The 15,706-nt window shown below is 51.1% G+C and overlaps 1 protein-coding gene across 11 annotated transcripts in view; it reads left to right on the forward strand.

Moving 5' to 3' along the window:
- Window positions 1-15,706, forward strand: part of GRAMD1B (GRAM domain containing 1B) — a 202,476-nt gene that overhangs the window by 167,115 nt on the left and 19,655 nt on the right. For all 11 annotated transcript variants that reach the window (XM_060399796.1, XM_042233004.1, XM_027979340.2 and 8 more), the window contains 7 exons: window positions 5,019-5,103; window positions 5,651-5,754; window positions 6,839-6,934; window positions 8,498-8,578; window positions 12,232-12,347; window positions 14,053-14,209; window positions 15,475-15,664. In XM_060399796.1, coding sequence (XP_060255779.1) covers window positions 5,019-5,103; window positions 5,651-5,754; window positions 6,839-6,934; window positions 8,498-8,578; window positions 12,232-12,347; window positions 14,053-14,209; window positions 15,475-15,664 — 829 coding nt within the window. The remainder of the gene's footprint in view (window positions 1-5,018; window positions 5,104-5,650; window positions 5,755-6,838; window positions 6,935-8,497; window positions 8,579-12,231; window positions 12,348-14,052; window positions 14,210-15,474; window positions 15,665-15,706) is intronic.

The raw sequence follows: 15,706 nt of genomic DNA on the forward strand, positions 1-15,706 counted from the left end.
GTGTTCCTGGAGACAGTGTTAGTCTGATGGAACAATCACCCTGTGTGATATGATGGGTGGAGGTGGTGGCTGTATCCGGAGTATACACTGAGAGAGACAAGAATACAAGTCCTGGAAAGGACTCAGAATCTTCCTCTGCTTCCTCCAGCACCATATAACTGGGAGACGCCAGGTTCCTCTGAATCAGAAATTTGAGATCCAGAAGCAAGAATCTGTATCTTGCATACATTTGTTAGATCATTTTTAAGTACAGTCACGTCTGAGTCAAATAGGACAAAGGCAACGTTCTTCGTCGTGTGCAGCCTGGAGACCCTCCTGGGCTGGACGTAGCTGGGGAGGGCGAGGAAGGTGCCCTGTTTGTCTCAAAGTTCTGACGTTTCCTGGGAATCCAACTTTCCCGGCCCCAGTGCTGTCTGACCTCTGCCCCCAGCTTCTCTTTCTGGAGGCCTCCTTGTTCCCATCTGCCTGGCTCCCGTCCTCGCCAGAGATCTCAGCTTCCCTGCTCCTTTTGATCCAGCCCAGTCTCTGCTCAGAGCATGGCTCCTTGGCCGCCAAAGTCTGAGCGGCTGTCTGGGAATCCTCATCCTGGCCTTGATCCCCATCTTGCTAGAACTGGAGGCAGGACGGCGTCCCTGGGAAGGAAGGAGATGCCTCAGATGGACCTGGAAACTGCTGACCTCAACTTCTCCCCACGTGCACCTCTGAAATGGGATGAGTTCAACTTCCAGGCTCCTGCTGCTTCTCTGGGGAGGTCGGTGGATGGATGGATCAGTGAGGGGCCACTGTGTCTCCAAGAAGTCCCTGGCTGTTTTGCGTCTTCAATTTTAGATTTCAGCGTAACAGCAGTGCCCCTGGCACCTCCTCCCCGCCCTTCCCCCACTTGGAGCCTTGGCCAGCTACTTTCCATTGCAGGAAACATCTGCTGGGGAGGCCAGGCTCGGCCGGGGGTTACTGCAGGACATTGGCCGGTACCATCACCCAGGTCCTGTAACTTGAGGCATGTGTAGGGCTCTGGCCCTGCCCGCTTACCCGCCCAGCCACCCCCCTCCCTCCTGCCACGGATGACTCTAACAAAGAAGTTGTTTGCTGGTCAGCCGAGAGGAGCTCGGCCTGGGAGGAAAGGGGGGTGTGTACGGGTGGGGGTGGGAGCAGGCCCTGGTGCCTTGGCCAGCGGTGGCCGTACTGCCTGGGTGAGGACCGTGAGTCATAGCCACCAGCGCCCGCCCAGAGGAGTGATTGCACGTTGAACAGGCTGCCTTGTGGGACCAGCCAGACGGCACTGGGGAGTTGGGTGTCCATCCTCCTGGGAGTTTAAGACCCGCCACAAGCCACTGGGCTGTGAGCCGCAGCAGGGGGGACCTCCAGCGGCCCCGTGCACTTGCCCTGTCGTCACCAGGTGCCCCGTGCACCTGGCCGCTGCCAGCTGCTCAGCGCAGCTGTCCACGCCAACCTGGAGAGGGGCTTCATCACGTTCCCTCTGGGTCACCCTTCGCCCAGAGACCTGCCACGCTGGGAGCCAAGTGGGATGAAACAGAGCCCAGCCACGGGAGGCTGGCCAGCCAGCCTGTCCCGAGAACCATGCTGACCGCACCCGCCCAGTTGTGAAGCTTGGAACTGGGAACCGAGCTCAAGGGAAGCCAAGGAAGTATCAGGGCCACACAGACCCTCTGCCGAGGAGCCCGAAGCCACCCATTCACGTCCAGCCCAGGAGAGACTGCCTGTTTGCATCCTGGGAGTGCGGTGAGGGATCTGAGCTCAAGGATCAGTGTTTCGTGGGGAGGTAGCCTGTGGGAGCGATGGAATCTCTGATGGAATCGGGGGTCCTCTGGAGCCTTCTGCTGGAGCAGGACAGCCAGCCTTTGCAGCAGCACCTGAAGAAGCTGACGGAGGGACCTGCTGGTGCGGAATTCTGCTGCTGGCCCGGGTCTGAGGAGATCCCCGCCGTGAGTGCATGTCCTCGCTTCTCTGTGCTCTGGGGGCCCCTGGTTTGACAATCCTTGAACCAAAATTCTTTGGCCATTTAAAATGAAAATGCATGAGCCTTGCTTCTCTTTCCGTGGGAGGAGATGGCTTTAAGAATGCGAGGACGCCAGGGAGAATGGGTCATCGCCTCCCACGTCAGTAAGGTAGCTGGTGGCAGCCGACTAATATCTCTGTACTTTAGACCCTGGGAGGCTAGCTGGCCTGCCTTCCATGCTGGCAGCCTGCTCAGATCAGGCCGCTGATTTGCAGGCCTGAGTTAAGGGGTTCCTACACCCCAGGAAGCCCTCGCAGCACTGGCAGACCTCCAAGACCAGGGCTGGATGGGCTCTCCCCTCCTGACAGCCAGGACTGTGTTTGAGGAGAGGAGGGGAGAGGGTGTCTCCCTCAGTTTGCCTCTGGTTTGGAGATGAGGGCCCGACTCCCTGCACCTGCATCTCTGTTGATATCTGAGCCCTCACTGGATGTGAGAGGAGCAGGGGTGACAGAGGACCATGGAGAGAGCATTAGCAACGGGAGGACTTCCAGGCTGGGGGTAGTCGCATGTCTGATGTCCAGTTTCAAGTGAGGGGGATTTGGGGCCACCTGGTAGGCTGGTCCTCAGGCTGATATTGGAACTTTGTAAATATAAAGACTGACTTAACTAATAGGTTTTGTTTTTGTTTTAATTGTGGGAGTTCCCTGGCAGTCCAGTGGTTAGACACGGTGCTTTCACTGCCAGGGATCCGGGTTCAGTCCCTGGTCAGGGAACTAAGACCCTGCAAGCTGCACAGTGTAGCAAAAAAAACCCCACAAATAAATTGTGTTAAAATCCATGTAACATGAAGTTTACCATCTTAGGTATTTCTAAATGTATATTGCAGTAGTGTTAAGTAGGTTCACGTTATACATAAAATTTCCAGAACTTGCAAAACTGAAACCGTACCCCCCAAAAAAAGACCCACTTGCAGGCATGGAAGGCTAGTGAGGACCCCCACATAAGTTAGTATCTCATCACCAAGAGGTTGTGCTCGGCTGTGTTTCCCTTCTCGGCTTAGGAACCCCAAGGCCGTGCAGAGGGACAGCTCGGACCAGGAGCTGTGGACCACACTGCTCGTACCGTGGTTACTCTCATTTGTGGCCATGTGCCTCGGGCAGGTTGCTTAAACTGTGCCTCAGTTTCCTCGAGTCTAAAATGGGATAGTAAAAATGACCCTGTAGTCATTTGAAAGGGCTTATGACAGTGCTTGGAGCGTAGTCATTTCTCACTCTGTGTTAGCTCTACAAGGTTGGTCAGGAACTTAGAGACAGTCAGGTGGTCAGGCAGGGGCTTTCAGCATGTGGACTCTTGTTCTGTGAGGCCAGGGAGCCTCACACTGAGGTTGGATATCTTTGTGTCGTTTTGAAACGAACACGTAGGTCAGAGGAGTATTGTCTTCTGAGGTCTTTTCTAGCTGTCGAAGTCACGGGGTGGACTGGCTTCCAGATTTTCCCTCCCAGTGAGTGATCCTGATTCTTGAAGTTTGGGATTCTACAGCATGTCATTGCTTTGGGGAAGGTAACAGAGGATCCCCTTGGAAATACAACTCATTTTATAAATGAGCCAAAACAGACATTTAAATTTCAGATTAACTCTGGGCAAAGCAGTGGAAAGCACTGTCTTCTCTCTTACGTGGAAAACCTTCCCAAACTGAAGTCGTGCTGTTTTCTCTCCTCCAGCTTCCTAAAATCCTCTTCTCTCTGGCACAGGTAGTCACCTGAGCTGAGGTAGTCAGAACCTGCTGCCAGGGTGGCCAGGCTGCAGCAGTCCCTGTCTTGCAGGCTGTTGGTTCTGCAAAAAGCCAAAAAGCTAACAGTGTGAAGCTCACTGCATTGTTGCCACAGCTAGTGGATTCTCAGGAAAGTGGGCAAGAAAGTGTAAATGGCCAAGACCTGTCAGTCAGCAACACCAGGACAGTCTGCCTACCTGTGTGTGCTCCTGACCTAGGTAGGTCAACAGGTCACCCAAGTGGAGTTCAGATGGTCTGTATCATGATACCTGGCCCTTCCCGGGTTGTGCACTTGTCTTCGTGTATCATCCTTGGGTTCCTTGCATCTACGGGCACATGATTATAAGCTTAGAAAGAGCAGAATTCCTGTCTGATCAACTGGTTTATAGGATTTCCTGGAATGATTCGCTATCATTAGGAGTTTGCATTGAGGCACCAAAAAGGTTGGTGGGTGCAGGGACGTCTGGCAGCTCAGGTGGTGGCCGGAGGTGAGCTCGGAACCAGGGATCCAGAGATTTGCTCCTGACTGGCCAGGGGACCTTGGGCAGGGACCACTCTCTGAGCCTGGTTTCCTTGGTGGTAATATAAGAGAGTTGGATGGGATAGTCTTGTAAGCGGTGGTGAGTGAATGAAGTTTGAGTACCTCAAGTTGCCAGTTAGGCTTTTAATTCTCTACTTGTGTGCTTTTTTTAGTCCTAGTTTTATGGGTTTTTTTAAAATCCAGAGCAATTCTGCCCCTCCCCACACCAGTTTTATTGCATTATAATTAACATAACATTGTACTGGTCTTACGTTTTATGATTTTTTTTTTCCTGTCGTAAATTTCAGACACAACCAAGTGCTTACTGTATTACTCACGATGACAGTTTCTGAGAGCTGCGCTAGGCACCATCATATATCCTGGGTCCTGCTATGGGGGTAGGGGGGTCCCCTTGGGCCCCTACTCCACTGTCAGTTGGTGCTTCCTGCTGGCAGAAGGCAGGACAGCAATAGCCCAGAGTGGTCCCCTCTTCCTTTCTCCACTTGGGATGTGGTTATGTGAGCCCTGCTTAGTAGGGTTGACGTTTTCTCACTGATGGACACTGGGTACAAAGCCCTTGGCAGCTTCAAATTCTCTCTGCCATGTTTTTTCACACTGAGCCCCCTTTGCCTAGCCTGGCCTCACGGGGTCTCTGCCTTAACTGGAACCTCAGCTTTGCCTCTAAATATGCAAGCAGGCTCTCCTCCTACACCTTCCTCCCCAGCCCATGAACCTAGCAGCATCCACTAACCTTGACCATTGTCACTCAGGTGTTAAGCCCCACATACAAGCAGAGAAATGAAGACTTCAGAAAGCTCTTTAAGCAACTTCCAGACACGGAGCGCCTCATTGTTGGTGAGCGGGGTGACCTGGGTGTGGGGCAGGAAGGAAGGCTGCTTCTCTGACTGGAGGGTCCCCAAGTGAGAGCGTCTGTCTGGGAACCGGGAGAGGAGACATCCAGAGTGCTGACCCAGTGATGGGGGCTCAGGGCTGAGCCCCATGTGTGATGCCCTCCAGAGAGCCCCGCCTGGGAGCAGTCGCTGCCACTCTTGTGTCTGCACGGGGGACTGGGGAAATCCTGGAGAGGGAGTGGCGTTCGCTGAATTGTGTTGGCCTTTTTGCCTCTTAATGTTCTTGCTTCCTCTTCTGTCTCATCCATGCCTCTGCCTCCAGGCAGTAGCGTGTTTCACAGCCTACATGTTCCCAATCAGAAGCTGCTAGGGACTCCCTGGGCCGCTAGGCTGGTGTCTCTCACACCTAGTTTGTGGTGGGCACTTGGGCTCCCTGGGGCTGCTGGTGGGCGGGGGGGGGGGGGGGGGGGGGGGGAGTGTCTTGCTTAATTGTAGCGGTTTACTGAGAAACCTCCCTGTCCCTGAGCCCCCTCTCCCATATTCTGCTCCAGATTACTCCTGTGCACTCCAAAGAGACATTCTTCTTCAGGGCCGCCTCTACCTCTCCGAAAACTGGATCTGCTTCTACAGCAACATCTTCCGCTGGGAAACTCTGGTAAAGACGGGGGCTTCCCTGGTGGTGCAGTGGCTTCCATTGCTGGGGTGCATGGGTTCGATCCCTGGTCAGGGAACCAAGCTGCCACTAGCTGCACGGCCAAAAACTAAATTAAGAAAAAAATAAAAAGCTGAGACTTGCTCCCCGAGGCTGTCCCCTTGGGCTGTGGCTGAGGAAGTAGCCTCCACTTGTGTTCTTTGGTTGACTTCATGCTCTACCCAAGCCTTTGTATAATTCACGAAAGCATGAGTCTTGAAGGATAGGTCTCTCTACCATGCTTTTCCCTCTTCCCTCCTTCCTGAGTGTGGAAGAGAGTGTGGAGACCATTTGATTTGGGGGAAATGCAGGTAAATATTTAGCTTCCCTGGTGGCTCAGTGGTAAAGAATACGCCTACAATGCAAGAGATGTGGGTTTGATCCCTGGATAGGAAAGATTCTCAAGAGAAGGGAATGACAACCCACTCCAGTATTCTTGCCTGGGAAATCCCATGGATGGAGGAGCCTGGCGGGCCATACAGTCCATGGGGTCCCAATAGTTGGGCATGACTAAGTGACTAAACAACCACCACAGGGGCAGAATAGAAAGAGTCAGAGGAACCTTGGCCTTGCAACTCAGCAGAACTGGCTTGTACTTTCTGGGTTCTGCAACCAATTAGCCATGCAGTTTTAAGCTAGTCCTTTATTCTTCATTTGCCTATTTCCTAGTTTTACAAAATAAAGTGAGAAATGATAACTAGTTAAGTGACTGTAAGGTCTCATCTGGTGCCAGGGTTCTGTGTTTCTGTAAGTGGCAGATTCTGATGGGATCCATGCATGTTTATCAGGCAGTGTAGGAATGAGAAAGCAAGCTCCTTGGACCAAGAATCAAGAGACCCTTGAGCTCCCAGTGAGGGTTGCTCTACAGCCTCTGAAATAAGGGACTCAACCAAGTGATCTCTGAGGAGGTCCCTTCGTGGTTGAGAAGCATATAGCCTGTGATCTGACTTCCTCTGTGTGAACTGGTGCCTGGAGAACACTCTTCACCTGACTCTATTAATGCTGCCTCTTGCTTGTTTTCCTTTCTCTGTTTCTGTGTGGATGCCAGCTAACTGTGCGTTTGAAAGACATCTGCTCCATGACTAAAGAAAAGACAGCTCGCCTCATCCCCAATGCCATCCAAGTTTGCACTGACTCAGAAAAGGTAAGTAGTCTGATCTTACTACTCCCCCAAACCCCAGTCCCCCTACTCCTAGGTTCCTGCCCTTCAGTTGCATTAATGAGGAGACCAGTAGGGTTGGGGTGAGAGGTGGTGAAGTGATGTGGATTGCGGGAACCACCTCTGTGCTGGGCAGGTGCTTAGAGTCTAGCAGGTGTGAGAGTGGAGTGCCAGGACATTGAACTTAGAGCCAGGACCCCTGAAATAGAGTCCCGTGGCTATAGCTACAGTATGCAACCCAAGCCTCCGTTTTCTTACGTGTGAAATGGAGCCAGCGATGCCTATTTGTCAGAATCTTGGAATGACCTCCCACGCTTGAAAACACTAAATTGTAAAGCACTAAACAACGTAAGTGGTGTCATTATGTATCAGGACAGCTCACTCCCTTTGATGAGCTGTCCTGATACATAATGACACAACTTACGTTGAGTCTGATAGCAAACGGATTGTCTATATCGTTGCCATGGGGAAGATGTTGTAGATAAAATCTAGAGTGGAGAAAGCACTGTGATCTTGGACCTTTTACCAGGCCCTGAAGACTGATACTTTCAGGTCTAGAGATGGACTGAACACAGGTCTACAACACCCTTTGACTCAGGCACTTCAGGATCAAGAGCCCTGAGACCTCAAGGTCCCATAGTCTTTGCTTCGAGTTCTGCTTCTAGCATGAAGCAGCTTTGTGATTACAGGGGTCACCTACCATTACCACCCTATTTCTCTTTATTGAATATTAGCAGTCGTGTTTATTTTCCAAGGTTTTAGTGTGGTTTAAATGAAGTAGTATTTGTGAAGCACCTAGAATGTCTCCAGTAAGATCTGGCTTTCTGTTGCATTCTTCCTGCATATTATAAAAGGTCCCCACAAATGTGTAGGCTTCTTAAGAGCAGCAGTTTCTTTCTGTTTTGTTATTGAGCTCAAAATGTGTACAAAAGTGTTTGCACATGCATTAGTGTATGTACATCTAGAAGAGGGCACACACTGATATTCAAGGGTTTGCTGAATTAATGAATCAAAGGGTGACTAGTGGGTTTACCTTCTCTTTCCTTTGGGCTGGTTCCCACTTACCAGTCTATGTACGGAGGCAAAGGAAGCTTTTTATGGAGGTGAAAACTTCAAACCAGAAAGAGAAGCACTGAGCAGAGTTGGATGAACATTGAAGGACTTAGAGACCGTGGGTGACTCAGAGGTCCCGGATGCCTGGGCCATTGCCAAGGACTTGACGACAGTGGGTAACTCAGCGAACTGACCCCTTTCACTGCAGAGCCCTGTGCTGTCGTCATGGGTGCAGTATTTGAGGATGGAATAGTAGCTTTTTAAATTTTTTTTTTTTTTTTTTTTAATTTGTGACCATGTCACACAGCCTGTGGGATCTTAGCTCCCTGACCAGGAATCGAACCCTTACCCCCTGTGTTGGAAGCATGGAGTCTCAACCACTGGACTACCAGGAAGATCCCTCAGTAGCTTTTTTAAAGGAAGGAGTTCCATGTCTCCATCCATCATTTTGTAAGTCTTCACAGACGTTTCTTGCCATTTTCTCTTTCAATCCAGCACTTTTTCACTTCGTTCGGGGCCCGGGATAGGACGTACATGATGATGTTCCGGCTCTGGCAGAATGCTCTCCTGGAAAAGGTAAGTCCTGCTCCTTCCTCGGCCTCTGGATGCGCACCCACTAGAATGTCCCTGCCCCTTGGGTGGGGGCTACAGGGGTGATTGCTCTTGCTGCAGCATTGGCCTACTCTTAGGAAGCCCCTGCTTCCCCTGGTTCCAGAATTCCTCCAGGCTCGTGGTAACATGTCCTCCACTGCTGGTGACTCAGGTGCTGGGAGTAGCATGTCCTCTTAAATGAACAACCTCCTGGCTGCCTGGAGCAAGGCCCTGTTGACTTAGGGCACTCAGTTCTGCTGTTTTAAAATGTACTGGGGTTTGTTTCAATCAGCTGTGGTAAAACACACAGAAACAGGAATAACTGTCACGAGGAAGAAGTTTTTATACTCACAGATCCCTGAGGCAGAGGCCCAGCCTACCATACAGGAAGCTGCAGGTTAGTCCGGAGGCAGAAAGAGCGAGGAGGCACCGCAGAATAAGAGCCTTCATTTCACAGGAATGAATGAGCGTTGCTGTTGCTTAGTCGCCCAGTTGTGTCCGACTCTTGCAACCCCATGGACGGTAGCCCACCAGGCCCCTCTGTCCGTGGGATTCCCAGGCAAGAATCTTGGAGTGGTTTGCCACTTCCCTTTCCAGGGGATCATCTTGATCCAGGGATCAAACCTGCATCTCCTGCATTGGCAGGTGGGTTCTTTACCACTGAGCCACCTGGGAAGCCCAAGCAGGTTTAGGACTGGCTGGCTTGAATGTGTCATCAGGCTTCAGGATAGAGAGACTTCTCTCCAGAGAGACCGTCCAGGGGTAATTAGTGCAAGAGAGAACTGGCCTGGAATGTAAGAGCTATAAAGGGAGGTCCTTGAGGGTGTGGACTTTGGCTTGGAGGCTTTACCTAGAAAAGGTGTTCTTCCTCGTGGGATGATTTTTATCTGTAGAAATTAGCTAATCCTGCAAGGGGCAGGCCCTCCACAGTCAACAAGGCCTTAGATGTCAGAACATGAAAAATACAGAAAATAGGATTGGGAGTTTATGATTAGCAAATGTGAAGTATCATATATAGAATGGATCAACAACAAGGTCCTACTATATAGCACAGGGAACTCTATTCAATATCCTCTGATAAACCAAACTGGAAAAGAATATGAAAAAGAATATATTGATATATAGGTATGTGAATCACTTTGCTGAACAGCAGAAATTAACACAATATTATGAGTCAACTATACTTCAATAAAATAAACCTTTTTTAAAAAATACAGAAAGTAGGAAAATAGAGTTAATACAGCCACCAGTTGACCACCTGCGTGAAGGGGGCTCTGTGGGAGATGTTGATGAAGGAGACCTGGCTGAAGGTGTTAGACAATTCCCATGCAGATGCCAAAGTTGGTGGGGGCAGCAGGGGTTAAGAAACAGCCTCCCTGCCGGAGAAAGAGACTTGGGGGGGGGGGGAATTATATGATTATATAATAATTCCAATTATATATATGACATATATATAGTTAGGTATAATGTGTGTCTCTACCTTGACTCTAGCCCAAACTTACCATCATCTAAAGGAAATTGAACAGATGTGCTGTTTAGAGCTTTTTCTAACCTAAAAGTCTGTAGCCCTCTTGTAAATCCTGATAACTTGAGTTGATCATCAACCTTTATCAGCCATGGATAGTGGTAAAATGATAATGCATTTGGGTCTCCGCTGGCAGGTTTGAATTTTCAGCTCACAGCCACTGTCATTTCTAAGACAGAGGATCATCCATATGGTTTGCAAAAGCTCTCACAGAATAATCAAGAATTCCGCCTGATGAGCAGAGTCTGCCAGTTGTGCTTGCCCCAGCTATGGTCAGATGAGCTGAGCCCGGTGGACTCAGGCAGGGAAGGCTGCTTGGAGAAGGCAAACTGTGAGGAAGGGGAGGGCATGGTCTGGCAGGGAGGCAGGCATGTTCCGGGCACGGTGGATGGTGTCCATGAAAGCTGGAGGAAGGAGGTCCAGGTACAGGAGAAGCAAGTGCCTTCCTCTGGGACCGGGAGAGCGAACACAAAGAGCTGCCCCCGACACACGCACACACCCTCTCCTGGCTACCCCAACACACACACACACACACACACACACACACACACACACTCTCTCTCTCTCTCTCTCACACACACACACTCTCTCTCTCCTGGCTACCCCAACACACACACTCACACACACACACATACACTCACACACTCTCCTGGCTACCCCACCACACACACTCACACACACACTCACACACCCTCTCCTGGCTACCCCAACACACACACTCACCTACAGCTATCCCAACATACACACACACACACACAAACACACACCCTCACACACACACTCTCTCTCTCTCCTGGCTACCCCAACACACACACACACACACACACACACACCCCCTGGACCCTGGCTCAGAGAGAACTGCAGCTGCTATTCTGGGCGTTTCTCCACTGGGATCCTGGAACCCTGGCTCATGGCGTCCTGCCAGCTGCCTGCTTCTTAAGCTATACCTTAAACCCGGTGGTGGTTTAGTCGCTAAGATGTGTCCGACTCTTGTGACCTCATGGACTGTAGCCTTCCAGGCTTCTCTGTCCATGGGATTCTCCAGGCAAGAATATTGGAGTTGGTTGCCATTTCCTTCTCCAGGGGATCTTCCCGACCCAAGAATCGAACCTGGGTCTCCTGCATTTCAGGCAGATGCTTCACCGGCTAAGCTACGAGGGAAGCCCACACCTTACAAGGGTGACATCGCCAATTCCTTATCAGATCTGTTGGCGGGAACGTTCTTTACTGTTTCTGCTTTTCTTAACACTTTTTTTTTTTTTCCACATGTATCCCTCCCAGCATCTCCCTCCCAGAAAACCAAGACTCATCCGTGGTCTCCACCTTTGACCTTCATTCTTTGACATTCTGTTGCCTCTTGCCTGAAACTCTGACTCTCAGTGAGAGCTAGCTTTTCTTAGGACAGTGCTTTTGAGAAGACTATGTAGACATCCAGTGAAATGAGAAAGACTGTATACGGAACTAATACATAGACCTGTAGGCGAACTGATTGTGATTAAGGATAAAGAAAGAAGTATTCAGGCAGTGAAGAGAGAGTTGGATCCAGTGACCTTTGAGGCCCCTGAAGCTGTGAGAATGTCAGCTTCTTTCCAAGCACAGGAACTGCCCAGCTGAGGAATGGGCCACCTTGGAGGTGTCACACCTCATTGCTGGATCTGATCCATTGGGGCCTGCGAGGCCACTGTTAGTATCCGCAGATTCCTGCTGAGTCAGGGAGACTGGCTCAGGATTGTCTCATTCTGAGTCCAGCTCAGAAGCTCTGTGGTCATTTTGGCCCCAGAGTACCTTGGTTTATGCTGCTTAATGCAGGGCCTCACTCACAGGACAGGAGATGGGCAGTTCAAGGGCCCATCAGTTCTGCTCTGCAGACCTGAATAGAGGGAACAGGTCAAGTTCCTGGCTTTGCTAAAAGCCATGTTCTGGAAAAACAGATCTGGAGCAGAGGGCAGGGCAGGGGTGGGGTTTTCATGGAGCTGTCACCCTCCACTTATCCAGCCGAGGAGGGTAGAGTTTGGCTTCTCATCCCTCGAGGGAGTCCAGGTAAACTCAGTGCCTCTGTGGAGAGTGGAGTCCCGAGGAAGGGAGGGTCAAGCCTCTCTGCTGTCCCCTGCAGCCACTGTGCCCCAAGGAGCTGTGGCACTTCGTCCACCAGTGCTACGGGAACGAGCTGGGCCTGACCAGTGATGATGAGGACTATGTGCCTCCTGATGACGACTTCAACACGATGGGGTGAGCGAGATGGGGCAGGCCGCCTGCGGGGAGCCCTTCCAGGGGGCGAGAATGGCCAGAGACTGGCATCTAAGTCAGGCCCCGAGGGAAGCGAGGGGGCACCCAGGATGGGGCTGTGGGAAGCCCCTCCCAGATGGAGGAAGCAGGTGGCTGGGCCAGCCAGCCAAGGCGAGGTGGGGAGCGGGAGGTCAGGTTGGACTCTGAGGGCTGCTGGGCCGGCATGATTTCCTCAGAGGAGGACGAGAAGCCAGGGAAGGCTTCAAATAGATAATTGATGAGACCTGACTTAACATTTTAACATCACTCTGTCTCCTGGGTTGAAGATAGGCTGAAGAGGAACCAGGGCAGACCGGCTAAGAGGCTGCTGAATAATTTAGACCCTTTAGATGAGAGGTGATGGTGGTTTGGACCAGGAGGGTAGCTGTAGAAACAGCAGTAAGAGGTTAGTTTCTGAATATATTTGGAAGATAGAACCAGCATATTTTGGAGGATTTGCTGATGAGTCAGAAAGGACTCACAAGTGGCTTTAAGGATCCACCAGCTGGAAGGATAGAGTTGTTCTGAACTGAGATGGACAATACCAGACGCAGAGCAGCTGTGAGGGAAAATTGGGAGCTTGATGTTAGGCAAGTTGAGTTTGGGATGACTGTTAGCCATGTGGAGATGTCACATGGGTGTTTGTGTGAGTGTGGGGAGGTCTGGGCTCGGGCCATAACCTCGGAGGTTATTGGTGGCTGAGATCACCAGGTGACTGAATTAACATAAGAAGCAGCTCAGGGACTGGGCCTGGGAAAGAGGCAGCAAAGGAAAACACAAAAGAATATCCACTGAGGTGGGAGGATGCTAGCAATCTCGTGTGCTGGAAGCCAAGGGAAGGACGTTACGAAGAGAAGGGGCTGTTGCTGTACCACGTGTTACTGATGGGTTAAAGCGGTGCAGGCAGGCTTGTGGTAGAGGTGTCGTGGTCGTGTGAGAGGCATGGAAGAATAGACCGCAAGGAAAGAGCATCAGATGTGTAGTGTGTAGGCCTGCGCTCAGGTACCGCTTCTCACACTGAATAGTATTGTCACTGCACTGTGTATCTCCGTGATTGTCCTTAAAACGCATATCATGATTGACGCAGAGCGGTAACGCATCCAGGTGTGGTAACATGCAGAGGTTAGATGCCGATGAGAATGGTCTCTCCCTTGGGAGAAGCTACAATGGCATACCTGCGGTGTCCACAGAAATGTGCCTGCCTTTATCTCAAGGAGGGTTTTTCCTCAGTGTGTGATGCAGAGAAGTTTGCTATTTATGATCCAGAATCTGGGCAGCACCAGCAAAAGGCACTGGTTCAGAGTCCTATCCTAGTCACTATGAGAAATCAGATGTATGCCCAGAGCACAGATGTTTGATTAAATGGTCAGCTTGGGGTGGGATGGGGTGCCAATGGGCAAAAAAGGAATTTTAAGGCAGATAATGGTCACATTTAAGAGAATGCCTGGAAAAGGTGAATTTGGGGATAGAGATTTTACCACGGGAAGGAGGGGTAAGGTGGGAAGGAGGCTTTAGAAGGGGAGTTCACAGGCAAGTAGTGGATAGAGGAAGGCCTTGGACACAGCAAAGAAACAGACGAGCCTGTATAGTTCTAGGAGTGTGAGTTTCTCGTGAATTGGCCGTCTTGGCCACCGAGGTTAACGCAGGTTCACGTTGCCTCTCTTTTCAGCTACTGTGAGGAGATCCCTGTAGAGGAGAATGAAGTGAACGACAGCTCGTCCAAAAGCAGCATAGAGACCAAGCCAGATGCCAGTCCCCAGCTGCCCAAGAAATCCATCACCAACAGCACGCTGACGTCCACGGGGAGCAGTGAAGCGCCTGTCTCGGTACGGGCAGGGACCCCACTTTGCTTCCACCCCAGCCCAGTGATGGTGTTCCCCAGCCTGGGGAGCAGGTAGAGGGGAGGCTGGTTATACCATGGTCAGTTTATGCAGAGGGCCTCCACATTCGAATGAGTGTACAACCCAGAGCTGGCCTCTCGGTGCATCGGGTACCAGAGTTTGTTTGGCTTAGCAGATGAGAATCATTTCAAGTCCATTGTATGAGCTTTGCCCTTGGTGGCCTGCTGTGATCAGCCCGCTGGTGAAGAACTATTCCAGGTCTTTTTTTCACTGCCTTGATCTGAAGTCAAAGTCATACATGAGTACAGGGCTACACAACCGCTCTGTTTATTCATCCCGTAAATCACTATGGGGCCCCTGGTATGGACACTCAAGGCTCCCTTCCTTGCTACCTACCTGCTGTGCTGGCTTTGCAAAAGACATAACAGTATGGAAGAAGGAGTCTGTCCTCTGGGACTTGGTAATGGAGCAGGTAGAAGCTGGATGAAGGAAGTGTCCGGGTGTGAGCTGGCAGGTAGAAGAAAGGGTTCCCAGAGAAGAGAGCCTTGTGTTCTAGTGGTTTAGGAGTCAGACCACTTGGCCTTAGAATGAAAACATCCATTCGATGCCTAGTCTGCATTTTCTGTCTCTGAAGTTAACTTGTTTTTTAAGTTACTGTGTGTGAGGTTTTTTTTCTTTCTGACTGGCACTGGTCTTTGTTGCGGCATACAGGCTCTGTAGTTGTGGCGTGTGAGCTCTCTAGCTTCAGGTTGTGGGCTTAGGTGCTCCGAGGAGGCATGTGGTAGCTTAGTATCCTGACCAGAGATTGAACCCACATTCTCTGCATTAGAAGGCAGATTCTTGACTGCTGGCCCACCAGGAAAGTCCCTGAGGTTCACTTTAAAATGTAAAGAGGTGTACCTGTTCCCTCACAGGGCTAAAGGGAGAATGAATCAAATAGTGCTTAAGAAGCCTTTCGAACCTTGCAGGAAACAGGCGGTAGTAGAGACAGGCTCACGTGGTGATATGATGGTGGAGGCCTGGGCCCAGAAGAGCTGGACTAAAGGATTCGGCTATGCCCACACGTGGGGTTTGGGGTCAGGAGAAGGACAGGGCCTCCTGCTGGGTTCTGTCTTCCACAGCAGAACTGGGGAGAACCCTGGCTCCCACACCGCAGCTCCTGAGCATTCTGAACATGCAGGCCCCCTCGACCAGCTCTTTGACTTCCCCCTCGAGAGGAAACCAGGCTGACCGCTCTGTCTCCACCCCAGTTTGATGGCCTGCCCCTGGAGGAGGAGGTGCTAGAGGGCGACGGGTCTCTGGAGAAGGAGCTCACCATCGACAACATCATCGGGGAGAAGATTGAGATCATCGCGCCCGTGAACTCCCCTTCGCTGGACTTCAACGACAACGAGGACATCCCCACTGAGCTCAGTGACTCTTCCGACACCCATGATGAAGGTGGGCGTCCACAGTGGGGGCAGAGTGGCCCTTCCTCTCTCC

The sequence above is a fragment of the Ovis aries genome, chromosome 15 (assembly GCF_016772045.2).
Source record: "Ovis aries strain OAR_USU_Benz2616 breed Rambouillet chromosome 15, ARS-UI_Ramb_v3.0, whole genome shotgun sequence".
In the NCBI taxonomy this organism is placed as follows: domain Eukaryota; kingdom Metazoa; phylum Chordata; class Mammalia; order Artiodactyla; family Bovidae; genus Ovis; species Ovis aries.